The 24,401-nt window shown below is 41.9% G+C and overlaps 1 protein-coding gene, 1 long non-coding RNA gene and 1 pseudogene across 3 annotated transcripts in view; 1 reads left to right on the top strand and 2 right to left on the bottom strand.

The window, feature by feature from the left end:
* Positions 1–3,220: 3,220 nt before the first annotated feature.
* Positions 3,221–5,080, bottom strand: LOC118622458 (annotated as a pseudogene).
* Positions 5,081–13,488: 8,408 nt separating this feature from the next.
* Positions 13,489–20,869, bottom strand: LOC118622724. 2 transcript variants are annotated; one of them, XR_004958119.1, is made up of 3 exons: positions 20,795–20,869; positions 18,922–19,130; positions 13,489–13,787 (listed from the first exon to the last, which is right to left on the bottom strand). It is a non-coding gene; the product is annotated as an uncharacterized LOC118622724 (long non-coding RNA). The 2 variants fall into 2 exon arrangements; XR_004958120.1 differs by having other exon boundaries at positions 20,461–20,834.
* Positions 20,870–21,201: 332 nt separating this feature from the next.
* Positions 21,202–24,401, top strand: part of INTS6 (integrator complex subunit 6) — a 106,100-nt gene continuing 102,900 nt past the window's right edge. Inside the window, exons 1-3 of the mRNA XM_036250507.1 lie at positions 21,202–21,838; positions 22,232–22,309; positions 23,122–23,271. Coding sequence (XP_036106400.1) covers positions 21,728–21,838; positions 22,232–22,309; positions 23,122–23,271 — 339 coding nt within the window. The 5' untranslated portion in view covers positions 21,202–21,727. The remainder of the gene's footprint in view (positions 21,839–22,231; positions 22,310–23,121; positions 23,272–24,401) is intronic.

The following is a 24,401-nucleotide window of genomic DNA, read 5'->3' as shown; positions in this document are numbered from 1 at the left end:
TAACAAGTTCAACTGGTAAAAAGGGGTTTGGGAAAATGCCACTGACTATCCAAGCATGGAATTTGTAGTGAGAGCAGAAGTTCACAATTATATTAAAAAGAATTTCATTAGTTTTGAGTATATATCATGCTATGGGAATGTTTTAAAGAGAATGAGAAACATCGATTAATGGGGCGTATTAAGTGTATGTCATGAGAGCTCCTTCATGCCTATCATCAATGATAGAGATAGCATAATCAGATGTTAAGCTATTTTATTTGCTGTTTTAGAACATAAATTTTTGGAGACTAGTGAATTGAATATTAAAATGATCTCTCGCCCTGGCCGGTTTGGCTCAGTGGTTAGAGCATTGAACCGTGGACTGGGGAGTCTGGGTTCAGTTCCCACTAAGGGCACGTACTTTTGTTGCAGTTTGTCCCCATCCCTGGTTGGAGTCATGTGAGTGGCAACCAGTTGATGTGTCTCTCTCACGTCGATGTTTCTCTCTCTCTCTCTTCCCCCCTCTCCCTCCTGCTCTGTCTGAATATAAATGCAAAATAAAATAAAATGATCTTCTCACTAACATCCTAGAAGCTCTCTTTATCCTTCCTATCTTGTTCTTATGAACAAGTTCCTCCCTTATACTTTGTTGTCTCCCTGTCATTTTCTTCTGTGGCTGAGTCTCTGCCTTGTTTTCATGTGAGGTATCCTGTTTCTACAGGCTTATCAGGGACTGGAGCCTTTAGCTTGCAGGTTTGTTAGAAGATTAAAAGATCATGGGAAGCTCTAGCAGAGTGCCTGGCATAAGTAGGCAATACTATGCTTGTTTTATTCTCATTTCTTGATGTTATTTGCTATCACATTCCTTACTCAGAGCTCTAACTACTTACCGGAATGCTTGTTGAACCTCCTAGAGGTTGACCATGGCCTGTTACTGGAAAGGGGATCTAGCCCTTGGTGGGTCTGCCTTGGACTGGACTGCAGTGTGTGCATTCTTGACTTTGTGCAGGAAAAATTTCACAACACAAGTCCAGGAAACATTTATTAAAGCTGGGGACAGTAAAACAAGAAAGGGCTTAGCACAGAAGAAACAACAGGAGAGCTAGGCTGGGCTGCCTGAGCTCTCTGGGAACTTAGAGAAAAGGGGGAACAGGTTCAGGGGATTTGCCTGGGACAAGTTGCCGCTGTCCATTGCTCCCCTGGTAGCAAGTCTCCTGGGGTCCCTTAGAGTTTAGGAGATGCATGCCTGTGGGGGAGAAGCTGGAGAAAGAAGGAATTTATTGTGGGGCTACTCTCCAGAGACAGAGCATGCACTGGGTGCTTTGTCTTGAGGCTTCTCTTGCAGGTGAGAATCTTAGGGAAGATCTCAGTGAGGATTTCAGCAGTGTATGTATGTATGTATGTGTATTAATTAAATGCTTAAATATAGGTTGAATGACAAAATTAGTTATAGAAAAATTTAGAGGTGGAGAGGATGGATATTGAGGCAGCTATTGTATATTAATCAGGGTTCTCCACAGAAACAGAACCAATAGAAAAGAGAGAGAGAGAGAGAGAGAGAGAGAGAATAAACAATTGGTTTACATGATTACAGCTGAGTAGTATTTAATTGTGTAAATGTACCACAGATTTTTTTATTCACTTATCTACTGATGGACACTTGGGCTACTGCCAAATCTTGGCTATTGGAAATAATTCTGCAATGAATATAGGGGTGCATATATTATTTCGAATTAGTGTTCCTTTTTTCTTTTTTTCAGATATATTCCCAGAAGTGAAATTGCTGGGTCATAAAGTAGTTCCATTTTTAATTTTCTGAGGAAACTCCATAATGTTTTCCACAGTGGCTACACCAATCTGCATTCCCACCAACAATACCCAAGGTCTCCCTTGTCTCAACATCCTCGCCAACACCTGTTTGTTGATTTATTGATGATAGGTATGAATCGATATCTCATTGTGGTTTTAATTTGCATTTCCCTGATGATTAGTGATATTGAGCGTCCTTTTTATACATCTATTGGCCATCTGTATGTCCTCTTTGGAGTACTGTCTATTTAGGCCCTTTGTCCCTTTTTAAATTGGATATATATATATATTTTTGTATTGAGTTGTATAAGTTCTTTATCAATTTTGAATATTAACCCCTTATCAGATGTATCAGCAAATATGTTCTCTTATTCAGTGGGTTGTCTTTTCATTTTGTTGATGGTTTCCTTTGCTGTACAAAAACTTTTTAACTTAATGTAGTACCACTACTTGTTCATATATTTTTTTCTTCTAGGATTTTTATGGTTTTGAGTCTTACATTTAAGTCTTTAATTTATTTTGATTTGATTATATGTATGGTATAAGAAGGTGATCTACAATTTCATTTTTTTTTTTGCATTTATCTCTCCAATTTTCCCAACACCACTTACTGAATAAACTGTCTTTACCCCATTGTATGTTCTTGCTCCCTTTGTCAAATAGTTTTGTGTGTGTGACAAAGGATTTTTACTGAAAAGTAACTCAAAAGTGAACACCTAGCAGTGCTGTAAATTATTCTATACAATTACATGCTTTGTGTGTCTTTTTAGAATCTGTATTTATATTTTGGCAATATAAACAGGCATCCAGCAATAAAAAACATTTTATGAACATAACATTTAATTGTAACTGGTAGGGCAGTTGACCTCTTAAGTCTTCCAGCAGAATGTATTCCTTTCTCAGGCACATGAAATAAAAAAGAAAAGGGGAGCTGCACTCAACTCCCTGCCTGTCCAGGGCCACGAGGGTGTGCAACCAGCTCCCCACATGCTCCTGTGTGGCCCCACCATGATTTGTCTAGGAAATGTTGGGATGTGGGGGATGGGTGGGAAAGAACATACAGGACCCCCAACAAAAAACATATAGACTCTATCACATTTCTCAAGGGCTACTTGTGAAGGACATGGGGCAGAACAAGTGTGTCCACACCAGCCACAGACAAAGGCTTTACTGATACCACGAAGCTCGGAGACAGACCACACTAGTTTTATACTATCTGGTCACATGCCCTTTACATAGGATTTCCACTATTCAGGTTCATAGCACTATCCACAGAAACAGTGCATCTATGTGCAGTCGACATATATTATAGACAATTCACCACCTCCCCAGCCTGCTTCCTGAGTGCCAAGGGGACATGAAACAAAAAACTCTGTACAAATAAAAACTAAACAAACAAACAAACAAAAACAATAGAAGACCATCTACAAGGCTAGCTCTTTGTAGAGACTACAGGTTCTGGAGACTGAAGAAATTCATATGGGTCATGGGTGACCTCTGGCTGTTCACCAACACTGAGACGAGAAGGACTTCCCAAGTGGTACTGATCCTTGTCAGAAGTGTTAGACAGGGAGCTGAAGTTGGACGACAGCCAAGAGCCCCCATGCTCTGCCTGCACCTCATGCAGGTCCTATAAGAGCTTTGTCATTTCATCTAAGTTCAAATGGCTGTCATCATGGTGCAGCTCCTTCTTCACTTTCCCCAGAGAGCTGAGCATGGAAATGTCCAGAGAGACATCAGAATACAACTTCACTGACATGAAATCCAACACAGAGCTGTCATCTCCCAGGGAGTCCCCAGGGTGTTCTGAGGGAACATGGAAGAGTCTGCATCAGGGAGGTAGGTACACAGAACCTTTACTTCATCTGGGGGCTTCATTGGGACAATTCTCTCAGCTGGAAGAGCATCCATGAGTGGTCTCAACCTGTGATCTGGCCCAGAAGATCATCCACCATTCTCTTGCTGTAGTTCCCAGTATCCTTCACAAACTTCTGCAGGCTCAGAGCACACTGCACACTGCACACTGGTCTCATCTCCATAGGCAAAATACAGAAGCTCTGTTTCATCTGATTTCAAGTCTCTAAATACATTATTATGCACTGAAAGTGCAGTACTGACACTTTAGAGAAAAGTGACTTTGCTCCTTCTCTCATCTTTGAAGCCTAGTGTGGTGAAGCTAAAGCCAGGGAGCAGCTTGCTGGAAAGTAAGTTCAGGTCCACCGGGTGGGTCTCCTCATCAGCATCTGGCTCAGCCGTGTTGACCATGCTGTAGAGCTGACTCCCATCTCTGCTCTTCTTCAGATAACCCATTTTGCCACTTGGAAGGAGTTGGTTGATCCTGGTCCCTAGCCTCATCTGCTATGTTCGCCACCAAGGCCAGCACGTGTTCTTCTGCTGTGCTGTCAAGTTGCAAGCATTTCCTTCTGGCGCAAACACGCAGCTGATGACTTCTCTACTCAGCTGTTTGGATTTCTTGGCAGTTTCTACTTGTACAGGTACAACTTCGGGAACAGGTTCCTCAACAGCTATGTCTTTGTTGCCCAGAAGAGCTGCCTATTTGCTCATCATCTTAAAGCCTGCATGAAGGATCTTCTTAGCTAACTTGTAGTACACAGTGTCTGGTTTGTTGTATGTCACTGCATTATCACACATCAGTTTGATACCTTAAATTATGTGACTGACTTGTATTCATTAGCCATGATTTTGTCTTTCATTGTGCCAAAATCTATTGGATGTTTTATTATTATTGCGTATCCAGGAGTAATTGCATCCATGATAGGAAAAGCAAAAAATCCATGAGGATTTTTTCTCTGGAGCTGGTGGAGAAAATGCTCTAGTAGTTGCTGAATAGGCATGCTATCATTTTCAGCTGGCTGTGTCTGGCATGCTTGAACTGGTTGATCGAGAGGTGGCTCCACCTCTACCTTCCTCCCAGGATCAAAGTTATCAGCCGCCTCCTCTGTGTCACAATGTTCCTTTTCTCATTTCCACTTTTTCTCTTCCTTTTGCTTCCTTCTTTCTTCATCGTCCAGATCCTTCTCCTTCTCCTCCTCCTCCTCCTCCTCCTCCTCCTCCTCCTCCTCTTCCTCCTCCTCCTTCTTCTTCTTCTTCTTCTCTTTGTGCCTCTCTCATTCATGGTCTGACCTATCATCATAACTGGAGTCGTGGCTAGATCCAAAGAGTTCACTTTGTTTCCTCCAACCTTGAGAACCAGCTTCAGGGGCTTCTCCAAGGGTTTGTCTGTGTAATCTTCATATGACAAGTGCCACTCAGTCTTGTGCTTCTTGTCCATAGTGGCAGTGGGGCCGGAAGTGGGGCCAAGGGCAGCAGGAAGCATGGCCTGAGTGTGGCGGCCACCCCTGAAGCCCTGCTTTGTCAAATATTAATTCACCATAAAGGTGAGTTTATTTATGGGCTCTCTATTCTGATCCATTGATCTATATGTCTGCTTTTATGCCGGTACCATGCTGTTTTGATTAGTATGGCCTTGTAGTATAGTTTGATACCAGGTCGCATGATTCCTCCAACTTTATTCTTCTTTCTCAAGATTTCTGTGGCTATTTGGGGTCTTTTGTAGTTCCATACAAATTTTTGTTCTAGTTCTGTGAAATATGCCATTGGTATCTTGATAGGAATTGCGCTGAATCTATAGATTGCTTTGGGTGGTATGGACATTTTAATGATGTTAATTCTTCCTATCCATGAACACGGTATATACTTCCATTTATTTGTTATCTTCTTCAATTTCTTCAGTGTCTTATAATTTTCCAAGGTCTATTACATCATTGGTTAAATTTATTCCTAGAGTATTTTTTATTTTTTATGCAATTGTAAATGAGACTGTCTTCTTAGTTTCCTTTTCTGATATTTCTTTATTGGTGTATAAAATTGCAAATGGTTTCTGGAAATGTATTTATCCTGCTACTTTACTCAATTCATTTGTCAGTTCCAGTAGTTTTTTGGTGGAATCTTTAGGATTGTTTATATACAGTATGATGTCATCTGCAAATGACAGTTTTACTTCTTCCTTTCCAATTTGGATGCCTTTATTTCTTCTTTTTGTTTGATTGCTGTGACTAGGGTTTCTAGTACTATGTTGAGTAAGAGTAGTGAAAGCAGAAATCCCTGTCTTGTTCCTGATCTTAAGGGAAACACTTTTGGTTTTTGCCCATTGAGTATGATGTTGGTTGTGGGTTTGTCATACATGGCCCTTATTATGTTGAGGTGTGTTTCCTCTATTCCCACTTTGCTGACAGTTTTTTTTTTTCTTTTTCTTTTTTTTTTATCCTCACCCGAGGACATTTTTCCATTTTTTGTTCAGGTAGAGTGGGGGGGGGGGGGAGAGGAACAGAGAGAGAGAGAAACATCGATGTGAAAGGGACACATCGAGTGGCTGCCACCCGCACAACCGACCAGGGCCGGGGACAAACTGCAACCGAGGTACATGCCCTTAGTGGGAACCAAACCCGGGTCTCTCAGGACCATAGGCCAACGCTCTAACCACTGAGCCAAACTGGCCAGGACATGCTGACAGTTTTTATCATATATGTGTGCTGGATTTTATCAAATGCCCTTTTTTTTTTTTTTTGCAGTCATTGATGTGATGTGATTCACTGTTTATATGGTGTAACATATTTATTGATTTGCAGATATTGTACCAACCTTCTATCCCCAGAATAAAGCGCACTTGATCATGGTGTGTGACCTTTTTAATGTATTGCTGGGCCCGGTTTGCTGATGTTTTGTTAAGGATCTTAACATCTATGGTCATCAGGGATACTGGCCTATAATTTTCTTTCTTTGCAGTGTCATTGTCTAGTTTTGGAATTAGGACAATGCTGGCCTCATAACATGAGCTTGGGAGTCTTCCCTTCTCTTGAACTTTTTGGAATAGTTTGAGGATAGGTGTTAATTCTTCTTTGAATATTTGGTAAAATTCACTTGTGAAGCCAAGACTTCGTTTTTTTGGTAGTTTTTTTTTTATTGCTACTTCAATCTCATTAGTTGTAATCTAGTCTATTCAGATTTTGAGTTTTCCTGATTCAGTTCTGGAAGATGGTATGTTTCTAGGAATTTATCCATTTTGTCAAGATTGTCCAATTTGTTAGCATATAGTTATTCATAATATTTTCTTACAATTCTTTGTATTTCTGTGGACCCAGTTGTTACTCTTCCTCTTTCATTTTATTTTATTTTATTTTACTTATTTGAGTCCTCTCTCTCTCTCTCTCTCTCTCTTTTTTTTTTCTTTTATCCTCACCCGAGGACATTTTCCCATTTTTTTGTTCAGGTAGAGTGGGAGGGAGAGAGAGAGAGAAACATCGATGTGAAAGGAACACATTGAGTGGCTGCCACCTGCACGACTGACCAGGGCCGGGGACAAACTGCAACCAAGGTATGCGCCCTTAGCGGGAACTGAACCCGGGTCTCTCAGGACCGCAGGTCAACGCTCTAACTGCTGAGCCAAACCGGCCAGGGCTCTCTCTCTCTTTTTTATTGATGAGTCTGGTTAAAGTTTTGTCAATCTTGTTTATGTTTTCAAAGAACCAGCTCTTGGTTTCATTGATCTTTTGTATTGTTTTTTAGACTCTATTTTGTTTATTTTTGCTCTGATCTCTATTATTTCCTTTATTCTCCACATTGGGCTTTGTTTGTTGTTCTTTTTCTAATAGCTTTAAGTGTAAAGTTAGACTGTTTATTTGAGATTTTTCTTGTTTCTTGAAGTAGGTCTGTAAAGCTATGAATTTCCCTCTAATGATTGCTTTTGTAGTGTCCCACATTGTTGTCTTCTTATTTTCATTTGTTTCAAGGTATCTTTATCTTCCCTTGATCTCACTGTTAACCCATTCATTGTTTAGTAACATGTTACTTAGCCTTGATGTCTTTGTGTGTTTTTCAGTTTTTTTTTTCTTATAATTTATTTCTAGTTTCATAACATTATGGTCAGAGAAGATACTTGATTTTAATCTTCTTAAATTTGTTGAGATTTGTGTCCTATCATTTGGTCTATCCTAGAAAGTGTTCCACGTGTACTTAAGTAGAATGTATATTCTGCTGCTTTGGGGTGAAATGCTCTGAAGATATCAATTAAATCCATGTGATCTGTGTGTAATTTAAGACTACTGTTTCCTTGTTGATTTTCCGTCGGAAAGATCTATACATTGATTTCAATGGGGTGTTAAAATCCCTTACTATGACTGTATTACTGTCAATCTGCCTTTTTGTTCATCACAATTTACTTTATATATTTAGGTGCTTTTATGTTGCGTGCATAAATGTTTACAAGGGTTATATTATCCTCTTATTAGGTTGATCCTTATGTAGTGTCCTTACTTGTCTCTTGTTATAAAGTCTATTTTATCTGATATAAATTTTGCTACACCAGCTTTTTTTTTTTTCATTTCCATTTGCATAAAATATCTTTTACCATACCTTTACATTTAGTCTCTGTGTATCTTTCGCTCTGAGGTGGGTTCTTTTGTAAAAAGCATATATATGGGTCTTGTTCCCTTATTCATTCAGCTATTCTGCCTTTTTTTTTAATGCTCACTTGAGGATATTTTTCCATTTATCTTTAGATAGAGTGGGAGGGGGGAGAGAGAGCTAGAGAGAAGATAGACATTGATGTGAGAGAGACACATCAATTGATTGCCTCCTGCATGACCCTGACACACGGGCCAGGGACCTAACTGCAACCGAGGTATGTACCCTTGACTGGAATCGAACCCATGACTCTTTGGTCTGTGGGCTCACACTCTAACTGCTAAGCCAAACCAACCAGGGATTGGAGTATTTAGGCCATTTACATTTAAAGTGTTTAATGACAGGTACATATTTATTGCCATTTTATTCTTTATAATTATGTTCCCTTTTTTGTTGTTGTTGTTGTTGTTGTTGTTGTTAATCCTCACCTGAGGATATTTTTCCATTTATTTTTCCTAGATAGACTGGGAAGAAGGGAGGGAGAGAGAAAGAGAAACATCAATGTGAGAGAAACACATCAATAGGTTGCCTCTTGTACAACCCTGGCCAGGGCCAGGGATTGAACCCACAACTCAGGCACATGCTCTTGACCAAGTATCAAACCCATGACCCTTCAGTCCATAGGCCAACACTTTCACTGCTGAGCCAAACTAGCCAGGGCATCTTCCTGTTTTTAAATTTTTTTCTTCTTCTTAAAGAAAGCCCTTTAACATTTCTTGTAATACTGTTTTTTTTTTTTTTTTTTTTTTTTTTGTGGTAATAAACTCGTTTACCTTTTTCTTGTCTGGAAAGCTCTTTATTTTTTTCTTCAATTTTAAATAATAGCCATGCTGAGTAAAGTAGTCTTGGTTGTAGGTCCTTGCTTTTCATCACTCTGAATATTTCATGTCAGTCACTCTGGCCTGAAATGTTTCTGTTGAGAAATCAGCTGAAGCCTTATGTGAGCTTCCTTGTAGGTAACTGTCTTTCTCTTGCTGCTCTCTTTGTCTTTAACCTTTGCCAATTCAATTATAATGTGTCTTTCTGTGGGCTTCCTTGAGTTCATCTTGTTTGGTAGTCTGTGCTTCCTGGACTTGGTGTTTTATTCCTTCACCAGGTTAAGGAAGTTTTCAGTCATTATTTCTTCAAATAGGTTCTCGATCCCTTGCTCTCTCTCTTCTCCTTCTGGTACCCCTGTGATATAACTGTTATGCTTCATGCTGCCCCAAATGTCATTTAAACTATACCCATTTTTTAAAATAGTTTTTTCCTTTTGTTGTTCTGATAGGGTGTTTTCTGCTACCTTGTCTTTCAAGTCACTGATTTGATACTCTGCTTCATTCAATCTACTGTTTATTCCTCCTGGTGTCTTCTTAATTTCAGATACTCTCTTCTTCATTTCTGACAGGATCTTTGTTATGGTTTCTGTTCTTTTTCATGCTGTTGAAGTCCTCACTAAGTTATTGAAGTTTTCACTAAGTTACTTGAGAATCCCTATAACCATTTTTTAAACATTGTGTATCTGGTAAATTGCTTATCTCCATTTCTTTTACATCTTTTTCTGGACACGTCTCTTGTTCTTTCATTTGGGGCATGTTTCTTTATCTCCCCATCTTGGCTGCCTCTTTGGGTTTGTTTATATGTATTGGGTAGACATGCCATGTATACCAGTCTTAGTAGGGTGGCTTTATGTAATATGTCTTCTGTGGGAACCAGTGGTGTAGTCTCCTTGATCACCTGAACTGTGTGCTCCAGAAATGTCCATTGTCTGGTTGTATGAGTCCTCCTGCCATTGGCCTGTTCATGCGTGGGATCAACCCTCAGGCTGGCTGGCTGAGGACTGACCCCAACCAGTGTATTAACTGCTGTGCTGGTGCTGACCACACAAAGCAGAACTCATCTCAGCAGGGTCTGGTGTCTGCTGAGATCTCTTTGGATATGCTGCTTGTGAACCTAGCTAATTGGATCCTGCCCTGATGTTTTCCGAAGCTGGCCACTGGGTGTATTGGGTTCTGGGGCCTCTGAGGACTATGGTACAGGTTAATGTCAGACACTGCCTATGACTGGCTCTGAGCAAACTGTTTGGAGTTACAAATCAACCCAGTTTGTAGCTGACTCTGCTGGGCCTGGGTTTGCATGGGAAGGACCAAGCTGTACACCGAGCCTGATTTCCACCAGTGAGCTCAGTGGCAGGTCAGCAAAAGGCCCGTCACCCTGAGATCTGCCTCTATATGCTGGTTGCCTATTAAGCTCAGTCACTGAGTATTAAGTTATATAGGTAGGTTCTCAGTAGGTCACCAGGTAGGGCCTAGTGGTAGTCACCAGATTGATACAGGTTAAAACTCGGTGTCAGTGCTGGGTCTGAGACCACTCAGCAAAAACCCCAAAGTATAACAAGCTTATCTGCCACCTGTTAGGTACTTGCAGACATTTGTGGTGGGGTGGAGATCTTGGGGAGTTGTTCAACTGAGGCCAGCAGTTTATCAGGCCCAAATAGACCATGATTTGGCCATGTGAAACAGGGCTCTGCACAAGTGTGCAAGGGAAAAACTCTCACCCTAGAGCCACACAACTCTGTCCCAAATTCTGCCAGGAGCCCCTGTTCTACAGGGCAGGACCACTGGGAATTATTGGGAGGGGCTAGTGGATTTCCTGTGAGCAGAAGGCACTGGTCAGTGTTTGGGGAAGGTGAGAGAAATGACCCCACCCCAGAACAACACAAACCAGTTTTTTTTTTACTTCTTTCTGGATTCTGCCCAGATCTCCTGGGAAGCCCAGTTGGCAGTGCAGGGCCAGCCACCAGGAGTCAGGAGGGTAGGGCCCCTGGGAGCCCAGAACTTAGGGCTTGCAGATCTCATGAGGGGAAGGTGCCAGTTAGGTTCATGGAAAATAGGGGAGGGGTGGCTCTCATCTCCAAAGCCACACATATCAGTCCCTGAATGTCCCAAACCTTTAAACCCTGGCCAAAGTAGCTGACTCCTCAGCAGGGCATGAACTCTTCAGGTTAAGGTAAAAGGCAGTCCAGAGGGTGGGGCTATTACATTCCCCTAGGCTGATGATGCTCTTAGGAGGGGAATGCCCCATCCAAGGAAGATGGGGGTCCATGGTGTTGGAGAGGGACTCAGCACAGGAATCCTGGTGGTTGGCCCTTCAGCTCTCTCACCAGTGCCACACACCCCAGTCTCTCCTCACAGGACATTAGTTGGCTCTGCCCTCCCTTTGCCAGAGTCTAGAATAAATGGCTGCATACAAGATTTTGTGTGCTGAACCTTTGAGTCAGTAGACTCCTGACTCTTCCTGGCAGACAGAATTCCTGCTAATTTTCACATCCTGTTATGTGAGTGCCTCTTCCCAGTTCTAGTGCTCTAGGCTGGGGAACTCCTCAGGGGGAACCTTTGCAGCTGAGCTATACCTCTATAATCTCAGTCACTGCCTGTGGGAGCAGGGCCAACCCTTTTCTCATTTCTGCCTTTTGTACCAGTCTTGATGTGGCTTCCTCTGTAAATCCTTGCTTATAAGACTTATGTTCAGCTAGTCTTCAGTTGGTTATTCAGGATGACAGTTTTACATTTCAGTTGTAACTCCAGTTTGGCCCTGGGAAGTAAATGTACCCTCCACCTATTTTGCTGCCATCTTCCCACCTATGGTCGTTACCCTGTCCCCTCCAGTTCCCGAGACCTGCCATACATCTCCAACGTCTTTTTCTCTGTTCTTTCTCTACCTAAAAACTTGTTTGCATTTTTCCTTGACCTTAAAATAAGGGTCCTCTTTGGTCCTTTGAGTTGCCATCCCATCCTCTGGTTTACTGTAAAAGTAAAGTTTATAGCCTCTCCCTTCAGTCATTTCCTAAAATCCCTGGAGCTCTAATTAGCATTGTTTCTTTTGTCTCTGTAGTCCACTAACAAGACCCTTATAAAATTCAACTCTAGTTTTCTCAAATCTGTCTTTTGTTCAGTCTTCACTTTGATGTTTCAATAATTAAAAAAAAATTCTTTCTGAAATTATTCTCTTTGCTTTGGCAAGTTGTTCCTGGTTGCCCACCTTCTCTAATTATTTTGGTTTTTCTTTCTTGACTTGTCCTCTTAGGTAAATGTTCCTCATAGCATTTTGAACTTTTCTGGCATTTATCAAATGCCACTCCATGCTTAAGTCACTTCTATAATATAGGTTTAAAATGGAAATATCTAGTCCCATGACGTCTTATTCCTCTTCTCTGCTTTATTTTTGTCCAGAGCATTTATTACTATTTGACACAGTATATAGTTTCCATATTTATTATCTCTTTTTACTCCTTCCCATGAGGGCAGGGATTAGGGACCTTTTGTTCACTAATGTATCTTTTAACTACCAGAGCTGTAACTAGTGTTCAAACAATAGTTTTTGAATACAAAGATTTACATATAGGGCTGTTCAAGGCATCATTTATAAAAGCAAAACATCTGGAAATAAACAAAATTATCTAGTAATAAGAGAATAAATGATTATACATCCATGGGATGGAATAGTATGCATTTACTAAAAGTCATTAAAAAATATTTAATAAAAATGCTAATTTAAGTGGAAAATAAAATATTAAGAGACCCCAATTTTATTTAAAATGTGTTATCAGTGGCTATGTCTGGGTAGAGAGACTAAATGTGATTTTTGTTTTTCTCTGTTATTTTTGCATTTTTGAACTTTTTGACAAATCTTTCCAATAAAAAAATTTAAAGTTAGAAAATTGTAAAGCTTTGAAGAAAAAAAATGCTTCTTCATTCATTTTCTTTATTCTCTTCTCTAGTCTTGATTTATCACTTCAGTTAGAGATATGACTTGCACTTACCTTTTGGCACTGATCATATGCTGCCTAGTATCATGTATCTGTATTTTCTCTACTAGGCCCTACGCTTTCTTAAGTCAGACATCATCTTATTTATAATAGTCAGACCCTTCAACACTTGTCTTTATATTCAATAACTGTTTAAAGGAAAAAAATATTGGCAATGTTTTAATGCCAGAAATAATATATACTATTATTTGCTTAGGAAAAAGATTAAATTATGTAATTTTCTTAATAGTGATCTGATGTCCCTCATGATGCCTTGAAAATACTCACATTTGAAACTATTTTAGAATGATGGCTAGAGTTCAAGCATTTTTAGGAAAGGCTTACCTCTCTGTTGTCTTTATTTATATATTTTTTATTCATTTTTCATACAGTATGTGGAAACTTTTGATGCTAAGGTAAGTTTGGGCATGGTAGATTTCATGGACTGACACATTAATAAGGCTAGGCTGGTATAAAGAGATCATTGTACCAATGGATCCAAAACACATGGTTCAAATATGACAAGTTTATTTCTTGCTTTTAACAGTGGGTGTTCTTGGTTAGCAGACAGGTTCCCTCCACACATTTATAGTTCCAGGTCCTTCCATTTCATGTCTTCCCAGGTTATGCTAATTTTGTTTACTAATCTCTGCCTCTAGTAAGTTAGACTGTAAATTCATTGAGGATTTAGGATTGCCAAATTCAGCAAAGTAAAATCCAGGATGTCCAGCTAAATTTCAGGTAAACAACATACAATTTTAGTATTAGTATGTTTCATGTAATAGTTGGTAAATATACTAAAAAATTATGCATTATCTGAAATTCCAATTTGATTTTGAATCTTGTATTTTATCTGGCAATGCTCTGAGGGTAGGTATTAATGAGGTCTCTCTCATTTAACACTGAACCTCCAGAATCTAAAACAGCACTCGTTGACTTTAAGATAAATACATCTCGCAATAGTATTTAATGAATAGCTCGCACTCTGCCTATCAGGGAGAACTTGTATCGGCAAATAATACTTAATTATTAATTAAAATACTGCTATTAATAAGAATATATATTAAGTATCAGCAAAGAATACATATCAACACATAAAACTTATAATATGTATCAGCATTTCAAAACAAAAATGTTGTAATAAACATCAGTAAAGTAAATGCATAAAATCTGTCTCTTCCTAGATATCTTCATGGCAATCTCCTTTCAGATCTCTATTCAAATGTCATTTTTTTTCAGTGATGCCTTCCTTATTCTCCATATCTAAAACTGCAACTCTCCTCCCTCTGTAATATTTGTCACCCTCCTCCACTTTATTTTTTCTCATAAGCACTTAAATATACCAAATCATTTATCATATTGTCTACCTCTTCCGCTAGAAGGAAAACTTCATAAGGACAGGCATTCTCCTTCCTGTTTTATTCCCTGCTCAACTCCCAGCTCCTGCACATACTAGAGATTCAATAAATATTTGAACAAATGATTGAATAAACAACACTGGTTGTTATTACAATTTGTAGTTACCAGTAGAGTTTGATAATACTTACTTTACATGACACAAAATGGATTTCATCTAAAAAATACAAGTGTGATCCGGCCAGTATGGCTCGGTGGTTGAGCACTGACCCATGCACCAAGAGGTTGCCAGTTCAATTCCCAGCCAGGACACATGCCCAGGTTGTGGGCCCGATCCCCAGTGGGGGGCATGCAGAAGGCAGCCAATCGATGTTCTCTCTCAACGATGTTTCCATCTCTCTCTCTCCCCCTCTCCCTTCTTCTCGCTCTAAAATCAATAAAGAAAAAAATAAAAAAAACATCAGAACCCCCTCTTATTAAAAAAAAACTGTCCCTTGCACCAAAAGGTTACTGGTTCCATTCCCAGTCAGGACACATGTCTGGGTTGTGAGCTTGCTCCCCAGCAGGGGGTGTACATGAGGTAGTCGATGGTTTTTTCTCTCTCCCACTCCCTTCCTCTCTCTAAAAACCAATAAAAATATTTTTAAAAAATACGATTCTGCCTGCATCTACTCAGTTCATCAAGTTCTGTCATTTCTATCATCTCTGTGTTCTTTATAATCTTCTCTTGACTTTTCCCGTTGCCACTTCCATATTTGTCTGAACAGAGATTCAAAGTTGTTCCTTGGATTAGTGCAGAAATTGCCTAGTTGGTCTTCTTGTCCACTGTCTTCCCATTCTATACTTTTTTTTTTTTTATCTTCACCCGAGGACATTTTTTCATTTTTTCAGACAAAGTGGGAGGGAGAGAGAGGAAGAGAGAGAAACATGGACGTGAAAATGACACATCGAGTGGCTGCAACCCTCACGACCAACCAGGGTCGGGGACAAACTGCAACCGAGGTGTGCGCCCTTAGCAGGAACTGAACCCGGGTCTCTCTGGACCACAGGCCGACGCTCTAACCACTGAGCCAAACCGGCCAGGGCCTGTCTTCCCATTCTAACCTACCTTCTCAATTTAAAAAAAAATTATCTTTCTAAAATGAGAATCTGATATCACTTCCTTGACCCAAAACTTCGTTTTCCAACCTGGCTGGTGTGGCTCAGTTGGTTGGGTGTCCTCCCATGCACTGGGGAGTTGCTGGTTCAATTCTCAGTTGGGGCAAATGCCCAGGTTGTGGGCTTGATCCCTGGCAGGGGGATGTGCAGGAGGCAGCCAAATTATGCTGTGCTCATTGCTGTTTCTTGTTTTTGTTTTGTTAATCCTCTCCTGAGGGTATTTTTCCATTGATTTTTGATAGAGCAGAAGGGAGGGAGGGGGTAGAGAGAGAAAGAAATATCAATGTGAGAGAGAGACACATCGATTGGTTGCCTCTCACATGACCCCAACCAGGGCCAGAGATCAAACCTGCCAGCCAGATACGTGCCCTTGACCAGGAATCGAACCCACTACCCTTCAGTCCAAGAGTCGACACTCTAACCACTGAGCCAAACTGGCCAGAGCTCATTAATGTTTCTCCCTTCCTCTCTTTCTAAAAAAAAAAAAAAATCAATTAACTCTAAAAACTTTGTCTCCCTATCACCCAAAAGTAAAATTCAAAATTTCTTTCTTGGGCACATGAAACCCTTTATGATGTGGCCTACCTAGCCTTAATCCCTACCACTCTCCCATGTTTGTTCCAGCCCCATATGATTTCAGTCTGCTGAAATATCACTTAATTTGTAAGATTCGCTGGCCTATCCTCAGTGCTCACAGAGCCCTTTGACACTTATTTTAAGAGCTACCAGCACTAAATGGTATTTTACTGATCTTAAGATGTACATTTCTATTTTAACACCTCTGAATTTGGAATTTAACTTGAAATAATGGTATCTCATAATGCTGTCACCAGAAAGCAGTTGTGATGTAGCTCTCACAGCTTATACATGTGCAAATGTTGTGGTCATTCCTGGTGGCACAACTAGACAATTGCAAACCCTAGATACTTCAGTCAACCATTGAAAGAAAGGGTATAAATCCTGGTTGTAGTCTGAAAATCTCTCATTGATACCATCTAGTTGGATCAAGAAGGTACCAGCAACAAAACTCATAGAATGGAAGCCAATGATTTGGGAGAAAATACCAAAGACAATAGCGAAGTATTCTTTTAAAACATGTTGCATTACTAATGCTCCTGGTTGGAACTTAATATTGTGTGGATAAATTGTAATTGATAAGAAATCATTGTATCATAGTTTAATTAGTATTTTTTCTTTCAGTGGTACAAAAATAATCATATTTCTTAGAACCTGTGGTGTCTCAGCATTGATGAAATATGGTGTATTACCTTGCATTTTCAAAACAATTCCTTAAGATAGGTCTTATTGAATAGTGCCTGAGGTCTGCTGATTTATCATAATGGAGTATTCTCATTATGTTTATCTGTCTTCTGTCTTTCTATAGATTATAAACTCTCTATGACCTACCATAGTGCCTATCATATAGTAGGTATACAATTAATATTAATTTAAAAAGTACTGTAATTTTCATGCTCTTTTGCTACAGAAGCTGTTCCACTGTGATTCTGTCAATTTGGATATGTCCATTTTCAAGACTAATCTTGAATAATCTCAGACTTCAATTATTATTTTGAAATACTACTCTTTGGAAAGGTCTAATTTCTTTTTAATACTAGTCCCTAGTAGCATTTTTTTCCCCTGAGGATTGATATTATATAATATTATGATGACCAAAATATATTTTCTTATACACGTATTACCTGGATACCTTCTGCTGCATAGTTTCATATCTAATTTTTTATGCCTATTACTTCTTCTTCTCCTTTGTTTTCAATATTATTGACTACTGTGATTTCAAGGAGTAAAGCAGAGAGTTAAGGAAATGTTAAGACAGGCACAAGAAAATTTGTTAGGTTACATATGAGGAACACTAGTTTTATCTGATTATTTTGTTCAGATGGCACATTTAGATACCATAAGCCAAGTCATTGCACATAATTATTTAAAAACCATGTTACCCTGCTTAATTGGTTTAAAATAATTTAAAAGGGCTCTGATTAGCTCCTACAAATTAATCTAATTCGTCAGATTTTAATTTCGTTAGAATAGCTTTTCAACAAGTTAGTCAACATTCTTTCGGATGTCATATAATTTATTCATTCCCTTTAGAATTGGAGCCATAGCATTTGGATAGCATTACTTTAAAAACAGCAGCAAAGAACAAGTTTTCCCTCACTTACCTCTTTAACTAATGTCCTCCCAGAAAAATCTCCCTAATCCCCTAGACTGCCACAGCACACACCACTCCAACTAGTTCTCCCCCTAGCACTGTAAGAACTTACTGTTCTTCAGTTGAATCTAATGAAATACCTGGCTTGCATTCAGAGGTCATGTTTTACAAAAATAAGCCACCACATAACCAGAATCTTTCTAAAATCAGATATTGAGTGAAGAAGAAATTCATGTTTCCCATCCCATGCTTTACTTTAAGGCCTAAGCTCACCAAGCGGAACAGTAGGAATCTCCAGCACTATTTAGTTTTCTCTTTTTATTTTTTGTCAAGCATAGTTTAATTCAAATAATTTACATAAACATGTAATGCAAATCCACTGTTAGCTAGCTATATTGGTGTCACATTTATAGTTTTTTTTCTTTAGTTTGCAGAAATGTTGTAACTGTAAGGGTAATACTAGATGCTAGATACATAATTTTTACGCTTGAAGTATACAGTTCTTAATCACCTGAAGAGCTTTTAAAAAAATGAGGTGACCAAGGTCCATACCAATTCTACTGAACCATTTTCTTCTAGGTAATGCTGATGGGCACCTCCAGGCCCAGAACCACTGCTTTAAGCCACCATCAACCAGTTGCTTAGCTGTCTACCAGAATCACTAAGAATAAACTTGGCCTATTTCACAATTTTATCTCAGGACAAGTCAATGCTTCTGGTTTCTGATTGTTTCTAGATTTGCTGCCTATGTATGTCCTGATATTTTTCCTATTCTATCTCAAGGCCTTGCCCTCCAGCACTTCTGGACTTCTGAACTGGAAACTTGGCCTTTAATCTCAGGTGCCATCAAAATCACAGGTTCTGGTTATATATTCCAGGTTGGCTCATTGGACTTGGCTCTTCTTTACCTAATCCTGGCTCTACCATACACTTCAATTTATTACTCTAGTATGCCAATCTGTTAACTCCAACAAGTCAGAGAAGAGCCATGATGGCTCCAAAATAATTTAAAAAAACTGTAATAGGTAAGGTAGCTTGTAATGCACCTTCATCTACTTCAGTAGTCTAGTTTCTTTTCAAACACTGCTTTGTACACAGCACCCCAACTGAAAGCTCTCATTTATATGGAAAAAATCCTTAGTCTGGAATAATGGCCCTCTATTCTCTAGATATGACCTACCTTTCTGGATCTTATGCTCCTCATTGTGTAGCTGGTGCTCCAACCTTGCTGAACTTCACTGTTCTCCAGAAAGCCATTGGCAATGGTGTGCTAACTTCCTTTTTTCAATTCATTTGCAGTGTCTAAAAGGATTTTTTCACCAGCAGCTTCCTCTTCCTTTACCCACGTATCCAAATTCTACCAATCCTTCAAAGTAGTACTTCTCAAACCTTAGTAATGTAAAATAAATCACTATGATTCTACAGAATACATTTTCGGACAGGCAGGTGTCCATAGACCTATTTGAAAAGAACTGATAGGGAGAACTGAAGAGTAATCCTATGAAAACCTTTCAGCTGCAAATTATCACTTTGAAAGAGTAATTTTGTCTTAAGAACTGGTGAAACAATTTCTATATTGTTAAAACAAAAACAAAAATTTTAAAGCATGCAAGAACTCTGGTTCTTCGCTCCAGGTCCAAGAGCCTAGTTTTAGAAACACTGCTTTAAGGCACAGCTTAAATATATTGACCCTAGAAAATGTTTTCATCACTGCAGGGTAATACGTTTTTCTCTTTTCTGACTTTAGCATCTAATCACTTTCTGCCTTGTAGTAGCTAATAATATGTATATAAAATTGTTCTAGAAAAGTCGTAAGCTTTTTGAAAGCTGGGACCATATGTTAATCATTTTTTAAATCCACTGGTGCTTAGCAAATACTGGATGTACGACCTGTATCTCATCTTATTTTGTAGTTCTAATTTCTCAAAAAGATCTCACTCTTCTCTGCTGCATACAACATATTAATGAAACAGCCCTATTACAGCCAAAAGTTTTGATTGTCTTAAATATTAGAAAAAGTGCGTTATGATACTCATGATTTAAACGAAGTGTCACAAAGCATGTCTCTTTTGTGTTAATGTCATAGGAACAATTCTTTAAAATTGTCAGGTGAATAATGAAGAATTTTAAGGTAAACAGTTAAAAAAAATACAAGGCTAGTAGGAGAGGCCCTACATAGTATTTTAAGAGTTATGTCCCTAATTCAACTTGTATTTCCGGCATTCTTCCGTTTTTTAACTAGTGTTATTTGAGAAAACTATTTTCCTTGGATATTTAGGAGAGGATGCATTACTTCAGGCAGGATGACACGGGTTTGTTTTAACCTAGAACTTCTTCGCTCATACAATATCTAGACAAGTCTGAGAGACAATATATAGTGAAAAGAAAGAGGCAAGGTTATGGGGAACCCATTCTCTGGGTCACTTGAGCAAGCTGAAGTCAGTTTTGTCATTTAAAAAGAAGAGTAATGGACCAGGGTTTGCCAAGGGCTCTTTTAGCTCTGAAACTGATAGGCTATGACCATAAGTAAACATGGTTGGAGGTGGGTATTTCTTTGGGTAGTACCGGTTATTTCTTCCTGAAACTAACAAGGACAACAAACCGGTTGTCTAGCCTTCCGCCATGACCTTTCAGGGCAGAGTTGGAAAAAGTGGTTTGTTCCCATTTTGGTGGGTCCTCCAACGAGAAGGTTCCTGGCCTGCTCTGGGTGAGCCCTCACCCCTTGTTGCCTTCCAAGGCCGAGGGAGGCTGCTGCCGGAGAGCTCGGGTCCTCGCCCTTACGCTCCAGCGGGAGCGGTGGGACTCTCGAAGATTAGTCCCTGGTCATAAACAACCTCTCACTTCCTTCCCCCCGCCCTGGGTCCGCCTACACTGGGGCCGGCCCTCTGAGGCTCAAGGTAACTCCTCCGCCGACCACGGGCGTGCCTCCTTCCCTTAACCGGGTGTTTGATGCTTATTTCCTCACTCGCCCCCCGGGGCAAGGGGTTTGCTACAGCGACCTCGAAAGGGGAATCGAGGCCAGCGTCCATTTCCCTTCCCCCGACCCCAATCACCTCCAACAGCCAAGGAGAGTCCCGCGGCACTGACGCGCAGACTCACAGCCGCAGCCGCCCTGCGCGCGCCTACGCGGCTCCAGCATCCGCCCCCCCCCCCCCCGCGATCCTTCCGCGGTCTGTCCCCGCCCTTTCCCGGAGCCCGCCTTCGCGTCTGCCGACCCGCCGGCTCACCCCTCGCGCTCGCTCGCGCGCGCACCCGACGCCCCGCCTTCACGCGTGCTCAATAGCAGTTCCCGGAGCCGGCCGACAAGCTTCTCCCGCCCCTGAGCTGTTTGAATATGCTAATGAAAGGCTACGGACTAGCCAATAGAATAGCGGAGCGGTGCATCACGTGGCACGAGGACGTGTCAGGGGGCGGTGCCTCTGCAGCCCCTGCCCGAGTTAAAACCAGAGTGTGAGAGAGAAAAGCGCTTCAGTAGCGAGAGGGGCTGAGAAAGTGGTGACACCGCCGGGGTGCGGAGGGAGTCCCTGAAACTTCTCCCAACAGCCCCAGGGCCAATCTCCCTTCAGCCCACTCCCCTCTTCGCCAGCTCCCAGGTCCCCACTCCCTGCTTCGGGGGTGGGGTGGGGAGCCAGGCCCGTCTCCCGCTGGGACACACACAGGGGCCGGGAACGGGGACGGGACCCCCGAGGCGGGGGGGACGGACTGACCGACAGACAGACGACCGGGCGCCCGCCCCAGCGGGCAGGCAGGCAGGAGGAGGCGGAGACGGGGGTAGGACGGGGAGGACTGGGTCTGGGAGTTTCCTCTCAACTATCGGGGGAGAAACTCCCCGCAGCCGGAGGAAAGACCCAGACGGTGTTTTCCTCCAGGGGGCCGCGCTCCCCCGCCCCGCATAGCGGCGGTCGCCGCCGCGGCCACCGGCGCCTCCACCTCTATCATCTTCTCTTTCTCTGCCACCTCGGGCCCCGGTGTCCCTGGCCAGCACTATGCCCATCTTACTGTTCCTGATAGACACGTCTGCCTCTATGAACCAGCGCAGCCATCTGGGCACCACCTACCTGGACACGGCCAAAGGCGCGGTAGAGACCTTCATGAAGGTACCGACTGACCGAGCCTGGGCGTCGACCCCGGCCCGGCGGCCCGCGGGCGGCAGGGGTGGCGGGGAGCACGGCCGGGGGCGGCAAGGCGGACGTGTCGGGGACCTGACTGCGGGAGCTGCCGGGCTCGGGGACCCCCTCCCCCACCGCGCGGGCGGGCGTGCGCTGCCAGCCGGTCTCGGCCCGGGCCCGGGCCCCGACCGCAGGCGGTGTGTAGGAGCCGATCTGTGTGTGGGGGGCGGCGTGGAGGGGCGGCCGCGGCATGTGCGGTACTGGGGGGGGGGGGCGGCGGCAGGGCCGCTGGGCGCCCCTTCTCTGCCTCGTAACCTCGCGTCTGTGCTTCCCTCTCGCTCGCCCTGTTCTTCCTCCCGTCCCCCACCCGCTCTCCCGCAGCTCCGAGCCCGGGATCCTGCCAGCAGAGGAGACAGGTATATGCTGGTCACTTTCGAAGAGCCGCCCTATGCTATCAAGGTAACAGCCCTCACCCTCCCTCTTCCCTTCCCTGTTCCTTCCTCGCTCGCCCTGCCCCCCTTCACCCTTCATTATGCTCCCCTCCCCCACTCGCTGTGCTCTAGGCGCTGAGGTCTTTTTCCCTAAGGGCTCCCACCCCCTCCCCCGCTCCGGAGCGCCCTGGAGCGGCGTGGAGTCTCGGGGCCACCACCATCCCCTCCCCAGCCCGGCCCGGCGGCGGCGGCGCTGCGATCAACATGGCCGACATTTCCCCTCCGCGGCGTGAGCGGCAGCAATGAACTGTGGGGGATATTTATTCAAGTTAGCCCGAGTGACAGCCGGGCCCGGCCGCCCCGAGCCTGGGTTTGCATTAAAGGGGAATCGGCCCGAGGCTTGGCCGCTCTCGCCAGGCTGGCAAGGGAGCCGGGTTGGGGGGTGGGGTGGGGTGGGGTGGGGGGCTGTTGGGGCTTGGTCTTAAGATTCTTCCTGAGAGGCCGCGGGTCAGTGGGGCAGCTGTAGGTTAACTTCAGAAGTCCTGCCCACGTCTGCTTTCCGCTAGCACTTTGCATCCCCCAATTTTGGATATTAGGATAGGGAGTAAATTGCCCAGGGAAGTTATAAAGTAGTTAGGGTGTCCAAAGCTGTAGAGCAGACAGGTTTATTCTTGGCCACCTTTGGAAGAGAGTTTTCTTCAGCGGTGGTAAGGTGTTAACACGTTAATCAAACCATAGTGTTAAGTGAAGCACCTACTTGATTAACCACAGATTGTAATGGTTGTTCGTGTATACATGGCTTTAAAAGATGAAAACAAATTCTTACATATTTCTTTTTAGGCCGGATGGAAAGAAAACCATGCAACCTTTATGAATGAACTGAAAAACCTTCAGGCTGAAGGACTTACAACTCTTGGCCAATCCCTAAGGACAGCTTTTGATTTATTAAATTTAAATAGATTAGTAACTGGCATAGACAACTATGGGCAGGTAGGTTGACTATTAAGGTGGAAAACAGTTTATTTTTCTTTTTGTGGAAAAACATAGTCCAGTCCAAAACTATATAACATGAAACACAAGTATAAAACATTTCAGATTAAAATACAACTTGCCCATAATACAGAAGTGAAACTCTGATCATGCTGTATGCTTTATTGCCCCCTTTTTTTGTCTTAAAATGTATTCGTTACCTAGCACTCATGGCATAAATGAGTAAATATCCTGCCTCACCACACTCAGTTTCTCTGATTCTATACCTACAGGCAATTAGTCTGCAATAACTTACAGACACCAGTTGATTAGTAGTCTTCGTGTCTATATTAGTAAAAATGTTAGGGGAAATTATTGTTTGTTGTATCAGGGTTTAACTTAACCATGTTGTATAACAACTACTAAAGGCAAGATCTTCATTGGAGTGCAGTAACTGACTGAATATATTCTGACTTCTCAGCTTTAACTGACTGAATATATTCTGATTTCTCAGCTTTTGAAGCTAATACAATAAGCAACTAACTATGCAAGAAGAACTCTGAATTTATTTTTGAATTAAATGGCAGGTCCAGAGGTGGTGGTGGTGTCTTTTTTTTTAATTCTAAAATCTGGAGAAGAGGCTGTTTGAAAATATGAAAGAACCTTTCTTTACTCCCTTACCCCTTTCTCTACCCCTCGCCCTCTACTGCACTCGTTTTTATTTATTTAAAGATGAGACAAGAGCTTTAAATCATGATGGTTCACTATGGAATAATGTAAGGTGGTCTGCTGTAGCTTTTGGAGATTGCAGGCCTGGAAAATAAAAGTTATGTGTTGTGTTACACATGATGAGTATTAAATCCAAGGAGTTTAATTTTTATGCTGTAGTGCAAAGCACTATTACAACCACAATGATACTTTTAAGTATACATTTTGTTCTTGTTCTCCAGTTTTGTGAGCCACAGTTATCATGAGTTTCACGAATTTCAGGGGCAAATAATCTTACTACAACTTGTGGTGGTTTTATATAGAAAGAAATAGAATTATTCCCTTGGTTTAGAAATGTTTGCACTGTACTTCTTAGGGGTAACTTAGCCATATAGCATTTAAAGTATGCCTTGCAATTCAGAGTCACTTTGTTTCTATTTTTA

This window comes from Molossus molossus, unplaced genomic scaffold, assembly GCF_014108415.1.
Source record: "Molossus molossus isolate mMolMol1 unplaced genomic scaffold, mMolMol1.p scaffold_m16_p_9, whole genome shotgun sequence".
NCBI lineage: Eukaryota > Metazoa > Chordata > Mammalia > Chiroptera > Molossidae > Molossus > Molossus molossus.
Note: the sequence above shows the minus strand (reverse complement) of the source record. Positions and strands in the feature narration are given on the sequence as shown.